Genomic DNA, 13544 nt, shown 5'->3' with positions numbered 1-13544 from the left:
TTTTACTCAGAAAGAAGGTGCATGCTAATATAAAAATCCAGAGTTCAAGCTCTGTCTGTTCTTAGAAGGGGTCAGGCCACAAGAGCACAAGCAGTTGTACTTATTAATCAGATTCATAAACACTACAACTAATAAAAATTAAGAAATTACACTTTTGGGCAAAAGAGAGTAAAAATACAGTACAGTCCATTCTCACCATCTAAAATTTTAGGAATCTCCTTGGTGATTATCCATTCTCCTGGCTGCAGTAAAGACTGCCCATAAAACATATCAGATTCTGCACTCGTGCTTGAGAAAGCAGAGCTGCTTGAAGGCGTCAGTTCCTCAAGTTTGAAAAAATCCAGTCCCGTTAAGGTGCCACCAAAGAATCGACAACCACCGAGACAGCCACACTTGTTCTTGCTTCTCTTATTTCTCAAATTATCATCAGGCCATAAAAACCACAACCTACAAAAGGAAGAAGAGCAGAACACAAAGCAAAAACAAGAGCATGCTGAAGCTCAGTGAAAGCAAGATGAACAAACATCCCTCTCAAACGCGCCTCCCTCACCTCTTGGTTCGGTTATCGTGCGTTTCCAAGAAATGCCTCTGCACCTCGTGTTTAGAAGGATGATCTGCAGCCAAAGCAATGTCAGCAGTGATGAGGCCCAGGTTGACAGAGCCAGCTTCCAGCCAGTATGCCCTCCTCAGTATTGGCTGCAGGCCAGTTCTGCAGTTGTTCACCTGCTCGACGTATTGCCTGAGCTGCAGGTCCTGGATGGCGGCGCTGACGCCTTCCCCGACAGACTGGTTGTGGAGGTTGCAGTTTGCAATGCGTATGGCACCCATCTGAAAACAGGATTTAAACAGCAACTCTGACTGTTTGCCAGTGAAACAAAGAAGAGTGGCCCTAAACCAGTTAACACATCCCATACTGCAGACCAAAAAGATCTCAGTGAAATTCTCTCTGGGGAAGCAGTTTTACATGAAGGTCAGCATGCACACAAAACAAAGCAAGTTTAGAAATTATCTCAGCCACTTTTCACATAACAATAAAATATATTCACTTAGAAGCATCCTTTTGTAAACAGATCAAAACAGAAAACAACTGTCAATAGACAGTGTCATGAAATTAAAAAAAACTTAAATCATTAACTTCTTCGCTCTCATCTAAAACCCAAAAGATTTGAAACTTCCAAACTTGTTTAGTCTTCAAACTTCACATAACCTGAAGACATTGGATCAAGTTTCCTGCACAGCTTGAGTCCTCTCCCAAATGTCACCATGAAGCACATGAAATTTCACATGGAGTTTTCCAACTCTTAACCAAGAAAAATGAAAGATAATCCAGCCATGGAACAGCTACCCACAGGGTTAATATTAAATTTTTGTTTCTCACAGATTTCTTTGTTTGTCACACATTACAAAGGACCACTAGAAACCCTTTTTTTTTTGTTAAATTTGAATGAAACACATTGAGGATATAATTTTCTAGAGTGGTTCAGGTTATTAAGCTGCCTTTGAAAATACTGCCATTCATATTTATGCCTGCAGACACTGTTAATATTTATGATGGTGCTTTTTAATATTGGATTCAAAAGAATTGGGAGGCTCAAACATAATTTTTTACTGCCACAGGGCAGCAAGCCATTCAAATTATGACATAGCACGTCATTAAAAAAATGTTTAAAATAATTACCAGTGCCCTTCAGTTAGATTCTTGCTCATAATGTGAAGCTGTGCCCAAAACTTTTAATTTTAAGTCTACCATTTAAAACTGCATTTATTAACTAACAGCACAATTACTACTCAGCTATATCAGCATGGCAGTTTTCTTTTCTGTTGTTACCATAACTCAATCTGTGCCTAAACTTACATTTTGCTACGCTGAATAAATTATTCCTCTTTTTCTTGTGCAGCAGGATAATGGAAGGAATACCAGCTCTCCTCTGCATAGCACTTTTTGAACAGAGGATTCAGTCAGGCAGTGCACAAACACTTCTCCCTCTCTACCAAAGACACATCTAAATTCACACAGAGGATCATGAGTTATCCAGTCCTGACTTCTACATGATCGATATCGATCATTTCCATTTGCTGAATTAATAATTCACAGCACAAGTTCTTATCAACTTTCAGGTACAAACACTGAGATTTTTATTGCTCAGTATGCTCTAAATTATTTTACACCAACCCTGCAGAACTATTAAGCAGAAGCCAAATTGACCTACTCCTGGTCTTTTATCACTTAAAGTTCTAGAAATTCTGCTTAATCAGTTGCATGCAAGGAAGCCATCAATTCAGGCAGATATTCTATCAAAAAATATAAATATCTCTATTGACAAAGTATTTAAATTGCTGTTAAGAGAAATAATTTTACCTTGATATTGGTGGCACAGCCATGTTCTACCACATACAGATCTGCTCCATCCACGGCTAAGCGTGTCATGGTGTACTTCAACTCATCCGACGTTGGGCACGGCCCAGGCACAGAGTTTGTCTGAAGGAAAAGGGGGAAGAAAATCAAGGAAAAAAATATATAAACATCTATTAGGAGCTGGATTTGAATACTTTGATTCATGCTCTGGTAACATTCAGGGTGGATTTGGGAAGCTGGGCATGCCCAGAGAGCAGCAGGGATGGATGAAAGGTACCTTTGGGTCACAAAAGCGGCGGTCGATGCCGTGCTGGCACAGGACTACGGATTTGGGCCTCTCCAGCTCAAACTCCCGGCACACCACGTGGAACACAAAGGTCTGCCCCCATTCCAGAAGACAGGCAAGCTGGAAGCAGACAACAGCACATTGTCCATCACCACCCTAACAAAATAAACCTGTGGTGTTCCATGGAGAACAACCCCAAGGGCTGGGATTTGAGCAGGAGGTTTCAGCACCTCCCTGCTACTCCAGGCTCATTTTTATTCTTGTGTGCAGTACAACATCCAAGTCTGCACTTTTTCATGGAAAAGCACGGCGACACTAAACAATTTCCTAAATTATTTCTTAATAAAAGGCAGCAGTTTTTGCTCTTACAGTCAGCTGAGAACTTCATTGTAAAGACAGAGCTTCCCCAAACTGATCACAAAGAATAACTCGTGGTACTTCATTACCATTCCTAATTTAAATGTCAGATTTGCTTCTACAAAAGCCAAAAAGTTACTTTTAGATAGCACAGGAGGAAACTGGCTCAACAAAACACTGCTGATTCTTGCTAGACCTGGTAATTAGCCTATTGTTGATTTAAGTCTCTTATATAGTTAGCTCGCTCATAAAGGAAATGATTCATGACTGTCTGCCTCTGTTATGAGAGGAAAATGGGTTTTCTTTGGCTTGCCAAAGGAAAGGGCACTTAAAATCAGCAGTAATTTGCATGGAATTTAATCTAGCTATGACTGTCCTGCACAAAATCTCTCCTCCTCTGTTCAGCCTAGTCCCTTCACAAATTCTTCCAATACATCACACTACAGAAGGAAAAAAGCCAATGAAACCTGAAACACCAAATCCAAGTGCTGACAATTAAAAAAAAATCTTATATGATGCACACAATTGAGAATGGCTTTATAAGGGAAGAAAATCTTTCAGTTGCATTAAACCTTAAGAAATCTTCTTTAGCCTTGGAGTACTTTGAATCCACTAAGTCATATGAACCACAGAGCAGTGGAGCAAATCCTACAGATCATCTAAAGCAGTGGCAGCATTTTGGGAAGTACCACCACAAACGCCTGTTCATGTCACAAGAAAAGGTCTATTCTTTAGATTTACTAAACTTGCTTGTATGCCTTATTTGCTGCAGAAGTCTTGCAAATAAATACGTACCTAATCCTAGAAAATAATACCAGTTTTTAGAGGAACAAGAAGATACTGAAGTGTCTTAAAAAATTAAAAATAATTAAAGCAGATAGTAACCACTATATAGAATGTAGGTACTTTTCTTGTGTCTCAGAACACACTGGCAAAGCAACCCTTCTTTAAAGGTCTGGCAGACCACAGCAGAAATAAATCAAAATGATCTGCCTGTTGTATACTTGGAGCCATTCACCTAAGTGGAAAGACAAATGTAACATAAATGGCAAAATTAAAAGGGGTTAGTGCTAAAAATGCCCTTACAAAGTGCAGTAGTGGGAAAGCAAACTATGTCCCAGTGGGACCAAGGAGCAGAATTTATGCAGTGAGCAGCTACTCCTGAGGCCTGTCCATACTACACTCCCACAAATGATCTCATTTTCCTCCTACTTTAAAATAGGACTGTGACAATAGCTCATTTGGCATCTCCTGTCCCCTTACAGAAATTATTGGATTTCAAAGCTATAAAGGTTACTTAAAGCACAGGTCACGCGCTTTCCAGAAATCCAAGCTACGCCAGTTTTAAAAGGAAGAAGAAGGGTAATACTTCAATACTTCAGAATGGTTTCCAGATGGTACCTGTGGTGCTGTCACTTTGGCTGTGAGGCTTCCAGCCTGCACATCTATCAGCCAGGCATATTCCAAAGTGTCACTTCCCAGGGGCAGCCCTTCTGCAGAAAACATGGCATGGGCACGGAGCTGCAGGCCTGACAGGCTGATGTGACCCTCCCGGAGCACCTCGTCCACTGCAGGGCGCTGCAAAGGACAAGGAAACGGAGGCAATTCTTGGAAAAGATGCAACACTGGCCTGATTTAATCCCATTTATTTTAATGACAAAATGACAAAAATAACTGGACAAAAATAAAGAGTTTTACAAAATACGCATCAGACTTGTTTTATGATTCGCAAGCCTTAATTAAAAAAATCTTTGTACAACAGGAAAATCCCTACCAAAAAATAATCCAATTTTAAAGCCAACACAACTTCCACAATACAGCCACACAAACACTGACTGACTACCTGATAATTGTCATTAAGAAACAGGTTCACTGGAGACAGTACAAGCTGAAGCATTGTTTCTCTAAATCCTTTCTTCATCTCGAAACACAGCCTCTCCAAGAAAGCTGTAGGGCACTCTGGACCATCTGGACTGCAATGCTGAAATAAAAAATAAACACATCTGTTTTAGAACCTGAAAGCACACAACTTGGTTGAAACTTTACTATTAGCTGCAAGCCTGTGAGCAGGAAGTGTGCCAATTTTCCTATAAGTAGATACTCAAAAAGAAGCCTGTGCAACTTCAAAAACCTTGTGACAACTGCATAAACAGCAAGTCAGAAAGATTTGGGTGAACCCAATGTTTTATCTTGATTTTTTATTCCTGGGATTCCCTCAGAACTCAGGAGCACAGAGCAGAGTGCACTATTAAAAGACAAATTTGCTAATCAGCAGAGAAATTGTAATGGTCAATCAAAAATATCACACAAATCAAGTTCTGGGAATAACAAATGTATTAAAAAATTATCCAGATAGGCAAAATAAATTCTGTCTCAAAGTTGTTTAGATAGCCACAGTTTCAGCAGAGAATATCTACCCAGTTTGGGAAGCACCAAACCTTCCAGGCAGTTAAATGTGGATTCAGATTATGAAACTAAAAAAAAAAAAAAAAAGAGATTACATGGAGTGAATTCTTTTATGATTATAAAGTACTTACCACTGGCAATCTCCCATGCACTTTGTACAAATTAACAAGCACAGTGATATCCCATGGGCGTAAAGTAAGAGGGTGAACAGGCTTGACTGAAATTTCATTTTCTTTTTTGTCATTTTCCACTCCTACAGCTGTCCAGCCAGAGCTTGAGGATGTTGACAGGGACAAAACAGGGCTTGAAATAACCTCTTCAAAATCAGTGTACATGTCGTCTTCTCCAAAATAATTTTCCTAGGAAAAGTAATTGTTATGATCATATGGAAAACTAATTAAAAACATGCAGGCAATGAATCGAAATACAAATCAAATCTTTTGGTTTGAATCCTCCCTAAAATAAGTGGTAGAGCTATAACCTATAGCTAGAGGAACATAGATACTTTTATTTTATGAAAAATGGATAGCTTAAATGTGCAAATTTAGGCATTGGGCTTTGCAGAAAATGAAGGCAGCTCAGTAGTTCTCACAGGATTGGTATTTGAAACTCATGCAACACAAGTAACTGTTCTGAAATATTATTACTGACACTTTTAGACAGATTTTTGTGCTTTTAAAGATACATGATAGAGTAAGAACACAAAACACATCCTGCAGGAAGTCACCCTCATCCAACTTTCTGAACCTTTTTTCAGCAAGCTTAAAAGTCCTAAACACGCTTCTAAAACATTTCTTGCTTGGGTCTAAAATGCCATTGTGTGCCTAAGCAAATCCTCTACAATTATCTAAGGCCAAGGCAACACTGCCAAATTCTACTGGGAAACAGAAAATCCATCAGGTTTCTCACAATTTATCACATCTTCTCCCTTAAAAGGAAAGCTAAACCCTCAAGAATTTTCTTACAGTGATTTTGAATAAGGCAGACCCAGCAGAGAGTGGCAGGAACTCCAGTAACTCACTCCTGACAACTCCTGCTGTGAATGCCAGGACCTATAAATCATTCATTTCCAGACAGTAAACCCTTATCAGGGTGTGCTATACCAAAAAAACAACTCCCACTATTAGAAGGCTTAACTAAGCTGCATGGACAATGTGTGACCAGGGATGTCTACACCATGTATTAAAAAAAGATCAATGAAAACAAACTGAAAACAACCACAAGTCAGGAAAATAAACATGAAAAAACCGCTCCAAGAAATCTTTCAAGAGATGGTCCCAGCACAGCTGGACAAAAAGTTCTAAACAGAGTCACAAAAATGCTAAAAAGAGCAATAATGCACATTTTCATAAACAACCTATTAATATAAAATTTCTCTTGAGAATTAGAATAGAAAAGCTAAAAAATCTGCACCTAAAAATGAAATCATTATAGAATTAGGGATTTTGCTGTTAGCCAAACAGAACTGACACATTCAACTGCCTTGGCTTTTACTACTACAAGAGAGGGTGAGGGAGATGAGAAGGAATTAAACTTATACACCCTAAAAAAATCAGTCATAGAAGAGAAGACAGCAAAAAAACCAAACATACATTCTAAAGCATAATAGATTAATGTGAAGAAAAGGATACATAATCCCTCTCCAGTACCTAATGAAGAAGTTTTTTAAATTAAGCTTATTCTCATGTCCTTCCCTAGACCCCTCTATGATCCTAATTTCAGAAATGTCAAGGAATCTAATTCAGAAAAACAACACACTGCAGAACTTCAAAGCAACAAAAGCATAGGTTCTGGTATAACTTGGCATAAAAATTGGAGTTTAGGTAAGCTCTAGTCTTAATCATGGAGTATTCTTTCAATTTACTAGTGGAAAACTGAGTAAGAAATTTTCTGTACATGTCCAGAACATGCAGTATTTCTTGAAAGAAAAATTACACTGATATGGGTGTATCTATATAAAAATATATATGTATCTATGTTAGAAGTCTTCTCACAAACCTGTGACAGTAAAATTCAATCCAGCTATACCAGATCACTGAAATAATTTTAAACTAGAGCTAGTGCCTACCAAAGGTTTCCATCCAAATTCACATATCCTTCAGAATTAGAATTTTCCATTTCAAAACTAATTATTTCCCTTTCCTACAAGTGGCCACCCATAAATTTTATGAGTCATGCTCCTCTGCCTACCTTTATGGAGAGAAAGGCTTTGAGCAGGGGTCCATACAGGGTTATCTGGGAATCTGGGGACAGTTCCAGCTCCACGTGGAGCTTATCTGGGGGCAGCTCCGAGGGGTCGAGGGGAAGGCGGGTGGAAGCTGTGGGAGATGAAATCACACTGTCCGTGGTTTTCTGGGATGGCCTCAGCACAGACAACATGGTTTCTTCCATTTCTGACACTTGGGAGCAATTTCAGAGGAGAAAACAGGTTTTGATTACAACTTAGGCTTCTGTTGGACAGAGTTTAGCAAACAGGAATGTGTATTAAATATACAAATTTTGGCACCAAACCTGTATAATTACATTAGCATGTCTATGCTACAGAACTAGTTTTTCATATCTACTAACTATGGGAAGACAAGAAAATATCAAATATTTTAGTCAATGTTAATTATGCAAGAGAAAAACAATCCCTCAAGTTGGGAAAAAAGTATTCAGTGTATTTATCTTGCTTTTGAAGTTAAACAGAGACATGCTTTCATTTCAGCAGAGCAGATTTCCCACAACCACACAGCTACTGCAGGATAAACAAGAGAGAATAAACATGCAAAGTGCAAAGTTGTACTAAAAAATCTATTCTGAATTAGTAGCTCTGCAGGCCAAAATTTTGTCTCCAACAACTCAATTACTCTAATCATGAAACAGTTTGGAAATTCAAATCTTATTTCCTACTTCTTCTTTCTAGCTGGAGTTAGGAACAAGAGAGCCCAAAACCTGTCTTTCTTAAGGAAAGGCAATGAGAATGTAGTGAGTGACTGAAGTGTTTTGAGGATGTGAACTGATTGCTGGGGAGTAGAGAACTCCATGAGAAAAAACATAAAAAATTGATGCTCCAGCTGGAGGAAGATTTCAGGTGCCAGTTTAATGGGAAGAATTGGCAAATACAGAACTACAGACACCTGCAGCCAGAAACCTCCAAGGCTTGAGCTCCCCATCATTGTCTGCAGTTCTTGCACCATCTGATGAGTTTTACATCAGCCAAATGCTGCAGTGAGATGAGCACTTTTTATGGAAACTACATCTTTTGTAATACAACATATTTCCCAGATGTTTATGGACTGACTCAAAATAAAATACAGAAGTTGCTACTGCAAAAAGCAGATTCCATCAGCACCACGGAGCAGGAGTGGGGTGGACTGCTGAAATAATCACTTGAGGAAGCTGCAGATGAATTACCTGTGTATGTACAAACCTGCAAATACAGGTTTCAACTGCTACAATTAGAAGGAAATGTTCTCAGAATGTGAAGAATGCACATTTGACACAAGCTGACAGCCTCACAAGAGCACTTGATGAGCATCTGCAAAATCAATCTCACCTTTTCTGCTTCATCCTTGCAAATTAGAGTTCTTTAAGATGTTAATTGTTGGAACTCAAACCCCAAAAATGCCATCCAGCATGTCTTCTAACACCTGCTGATTGTGGCCCTTTCAAATTAACCCTCATTTTTCTTCTAACATCTCTCCTCCATCAGTTTTGCTTCTAGAATCTCAACCTGAGTTTTATGTAACCCCATAGCTTCCTGCATACCTCCCTCTGCATTTAAATTAACTTACTTGAATCTCTGTGTTTATAACCTTTTTCTTTGCAAGCACATACTTCTAGGATATTTGTTATCTAGAAATATTTAGACAGTTAAAATAAATTCTTAGGTATTAGAATTTGACTGACCAGTCCAACCCTCATTTCTGATGGTTCACTTTAACAGTGAAAATGAAATCTCAGTTTGATACTCATAAAGGGAAGACAGTATTGTTACATCTCATATATTTAAACATTTAAATCATAAGATGAGATCACAACATCCAAAAGAAAAAAAACTTAGAACAGCTAAGGAAAATACTGTACTTCCTATTTAATATATTGATGTTCAATATACCAAGTGATATTTTATCTTGTGCAACAACCCACTTAAGAGATCCACTTTGTTAAGGACAAGGAGAAGTGAACTGCAGACAGTATCCTCTTTTCTACACAAGGAACTAGGACACATCCTGAAATGCAGCAGCATGGAATGTTGTCAGATTTTACATCAATCCCAGTGCATTCTAATGATCAACACATTCCCTTGAGACATAAAACAGCAATTCAGTTCCAAGTTCATCTCTGCAGATGGAAGCAGTGTGATCCAAATTCCCAACAGCTTCCCAAATGAACCATGCTAACAAGGAAAAAGCAGTGACACTTACAGGATTGCTTTAACTGCTCATCTGCCTTCTGAGGATAGATTGGGTGCCAGGAGTAGTCAATGGTAAACACAACACTTGGGACTGTCCAGCATTCAACCCATCCAGCCCTTGCAAAAGGAAACAGCACCCTTTTATTTCAAGCACAATACTTCCTTTAAATACCTTTAAAGCAACCTCAAAAGTTCATGACTCATAAACAAAACAAATAAATAAAAAGAGTCAAGATAAAGACATATATCTATATATAAATATCTCAATAAAACTCACTCTTCTTGAGTAATGTTCCTCCATTTGGGCTTGCCTGTTTTCTGCCCACTTTGACATTCTGCAGAAATACAAGACTCAGGACTTATTTTATTGGGTTGACAATCTTTAACCAGCATGAAAAGGGAATATTTGCTAGGATGGCAATCAGGCAGATACAAATGAAGATCAACATCTTCTCCCTAAAAATCAAACATCAGCAACAGGAAAGTTAACTTACATTAATTTTATGCATAATGCTCATGCTATTTTCATGTTCATATGTGCCATCATCTTATTTTTGCAGACAAAATTAGAGAATGAATCTGTTTCCCACCAAGTTTTAAGTACAATCCCAAGAACTCTGCAGTTCTGAATGCTTACAAGTCCATTAACTTACACATAATCAGAGCAATCTATAAAACACTGGACAGCTTTTAGTGATCCCTGTCCTTCTGTTGCTCAAACCATACTGCAGAAATTAAAAAACTAAACCAAGCTGACTCCACATGTCAACTAAATCACACTTTAAAAAGAAAGAAACCTATAAAACATTGATTTCTTTGCTATCAAATTATACCAAATTAGCAACATCACCATCAACTAGTTTATTTTTAGCAGCAGTAGACAGCTTCTATTTTAAGGAAGACAAAAAGTACAGTAATTCAAAGAACTATGTGCATGTGTTAAAAACACTTTGTGATCATTATTTATGTTACAGAACCTGTTAAAAGGTAAGGGAAGAGTTCTCACATTTACAAGACAAAAGATCTTACCCTCAAGGAGAATCTGGTATTGCATATGGTTGGAACAAAGTCAGTGAAAGGCAGAGAAAAAACAATGTTCAAGGTTTCTCCACAAGCTGCCAGATAAACTGGGAAGGAAAAGGAAAAACAAACAAGTTTGTCAAAATTATTCCCTATTTTGTTCTTAGGCTCAATATCAAATATACAGGTAGAATAATTCAAAGATATTAAAGAACTCACAACACAGAATATTGCCATTTAAATACACTGTACTTGGAGTAATAAATCACTGCAATTAAATATTCTGAAAGTATTTACTACCTACAGCTTGTTCTTTCTAGAAAGACACTGTACTTAGCACAAGGAAACTGCAGGCAAACAATAAAAATAACTACAACATCTTGGTGCTTTTCTTTACTCTCCAGGTTTTGGGTGTAATTCTAGTACTTTCTCTCTATATGCATTTACATACTCTGGATTTTGTTAATGATTTTTGTTGTATATGCTACTTCTTCCAAATTAAAAAAGTGATCTCACCATTCTCCTGTTGTTTGGTGGAACAGTCAATCCAGTTGTGTTGATTTGCTGCCCAGATCATTTCAAACTGATGGAACATGACTTTGAAGTTCCACATATATGGAACAAATGAAAAAATATCAGGTGCACTGTCACTGGACCAGTCTTGGATCAAATCTAGACCCACATCAAGAAATAAAAGCTGAGTTAGTATCAGGTGAGTGATTTCTTAGGATTTTTGTGTTGGAGAAACTGATGTTTGCTCTGAGCAAAGCAGCAGGTTACACTGGGCACTGTGGCACTGCCCACACCATGGCTCTGGCCTCACTCAGGGGATAACTTTATTAGCATGGCACCATGCCTGCACTAATTAAACATTCTTCCCAGCAGGGCTAATTAGCCCAGGCAGCACCACAGTGATGGAGCTTTATTCTTTCCATTACTGCAGCTGGAGCTTCCAGCAACAGTTGGGTGGTGCTGTACCACCTTGCATGGCCTTCCTCCTCACAGTCAGAATCTTGAGGAGCAAATTATTTTTCTCATCATCTGTCAGCCACAGGGACCCAATCCAAAGCCCAAGTAGTTGAAAATGAGCCAAGCAAAGAGAGATACCAAGAGAAATCAACATCATGGGCGACAAATATTAAGCAAATCAGTAAACGTGGTAAGAGTTCTGGTAAGAAATAAATTTAAATCACTTAACTGCAAATCAAATTTATTTAGATATTAGAAAACTAAATTATTTGTATTTCTACTCAAATGTAAGAATATCATGTAGTTGGACATTCTATAGGCATCAGGAATTCTGTCCTCAGAAGCGATTTGTTGCCTTAAATACATGAAATCAGAGAACCTGACCTTGCACAACTCAGCAAAATTTGAGAAGAAATCCCAAAGAAAGAATATTTAATTTGACATGTAATTTATTTATCAAAGAGGTTACCTGTAAAGAAGCTCTTCTGAGCAAAGATGAAGTGATAGGTGGCTTTATAAACCTCCAGCTCACACTGCCATGTCTGTGGCATGTTCCATATCCGGGGATAGCTGGCATTAATATGGAACTGTGGACAAGAAATTAAAGCATCAGAATTAGCTGAAAAGATGACAATCCCTGACCCTGCCTCCCAGTAGTTTTCACATATGTACCCTGCTGAATAATTAAAACTGTTTTCCTGCTGGGATGAACAGAAGGTCCTTCCAGTTCCTTAATAATTTAATCTCTGTCTCTCCTTCTGTGTTTGAAGGTCAAGTGTTAGTGTATTCATTTATTTGGAAAGATATATTATGAGTTTCAGATACATCTGCTGCTGTAAGTGTACAAAGCAATTTAAAAAGCAAATATGCCATCAAAAGCATCACCTTTCACAATACACCAAAAGAAAATTCCCCAGAATAGAGTGTTTTTCAGCCATTGTTCAAATTCAACCATTAAAAACATCACTTGAAGAAGACCATTTAAGAAAGGAAATCTACACAACTGCAGTACTGCAGAAGTAAAATAAAGTAAACAAAAGAATAATGCAGTATTAAATCTGTCTCAAGTAGTTCAAGCACCCTTGAATGCTTTTAAGTACTTGTACACACATATACTTTAGCAGAGCTACTGAGTGTAATCTTCTATTGAGGTAAAGCCTGTATGAACACGTGGCTACATAGCAAATGAGGCAACATTTATAAACACATAATTTACACACCAAGTTAGTGCTTCTTAAGTCACTAAAGGCTACACATATGCACAATTATGTCAATATACAGAAATTCCTTATATATTCAGGTTGTGCAGAACACATTAAAAAGGCATTTTCCTGCATTAAGAAACTAAGGACTGCTCCACAGGACAAGAAAAATGTTCTTTATTAAAAATCCTATAGAGACTGAATCTTTGTGCTTATTAATGCACACTTACAGCCAGCATTTCTGCTTCCAAGAGAGTCCTGTACTGCATGCTGCTGGTGGCATCCACGTGGAGGAGCTGCCCTTTAATTGTAGGTGAGTAGCCTGGCAAACAAAAGTTCCCAAATGATCATTCAGACACAAGAGTTACACCAATATTTCAACAATTTTTACCAATTATTTCAGCAGCCTATTACCAAGAAGTATCCTGACCAATATTTGCCCTAATATCTTGCAGTGAACTGCACAAGGAAGTATTTTTGTTCTTTCCTCAGGAATATACATCTCAAGATTACAAAGCAAAAACACTAAAAGACATTCATACACACAGG

The 13544-nt window shown here is 38.0% G+C and overlaps 1 protein-coding gene across 9 annotated transcripts in view; it reads right to left on the bottom strand.

The window, feature by feature from the left end:
* Window positions 1-13544, bottom strand: part of KIAA1109 (KIAA1109 ortholog) — an 83493-nt gene that overhangs the window by 46842 nt on the left and 23107 nt on the right. For all 9 annotated transcript variants that reach the window (XM_042779248.1, XM_033059434.1, XM_033059435.2 and 6 more), the window contains exons 13-26: window positions 13226-13317; window positions 12263-12380; window positions 11341-11496; window positions 10834-10931; window positions 10082-10260; window positions 9815-9921; window positions 7596-7804; window positions 5537-5764; window positions 4843-4980; window positions 4401-4577; window positions 2634-2762; window positions 2360-2479; window positions 551-828; window positions 197-447 (exon numbers count right to left, since the gene is read on the bottom strand). In XM_042779248.1, coding sequence (XP_042635182.1) covers window positions 197-447; window positions 551-828; window positions 2360-2479; window positions 2634-2762; window positions 4401-4577; window positions 4843-4980; window positions 5537-5764; window positions 7596-7804; window positions 9815-9921; window positions 10082-10260; window positions 10834-10931; window positions 11341-11496; window positions 12263-12380; window positions 13226-13317 — 2280 coding nt within the window. The remainder of the gene's footprint in view (window positions 1-196; window positions 448-550; window positions 829-2359; window positions 2480-2633; window positions 2763-4400; window positions 4578-4842; window positions 4981-5536; window positions 5765-7595; window positions 7805-9814; window positions 9922-10081; window positions 10261-10833; window positions 10932-11340; window positions 11497-12262; window positions 12381-13225; window positions 13318-13544) is intronic.

Source organism: Catharus ustulatus, chromosome 5, assembly GCF_009819885.2.
Source record: "Catharus ustulatus isolate bCatUst1 chromosome 5, bCatUst1.pri.v2, whole genome shotgun sequence".
NCBI lineage: Eukaryota > Metazoa > Chordata > Aves > Passeriformes > Turdidae > Catharus > Catharus ustulatus.
This window is presented reverse-complemented; position numbering and strand designations above follow the sequence as displayed.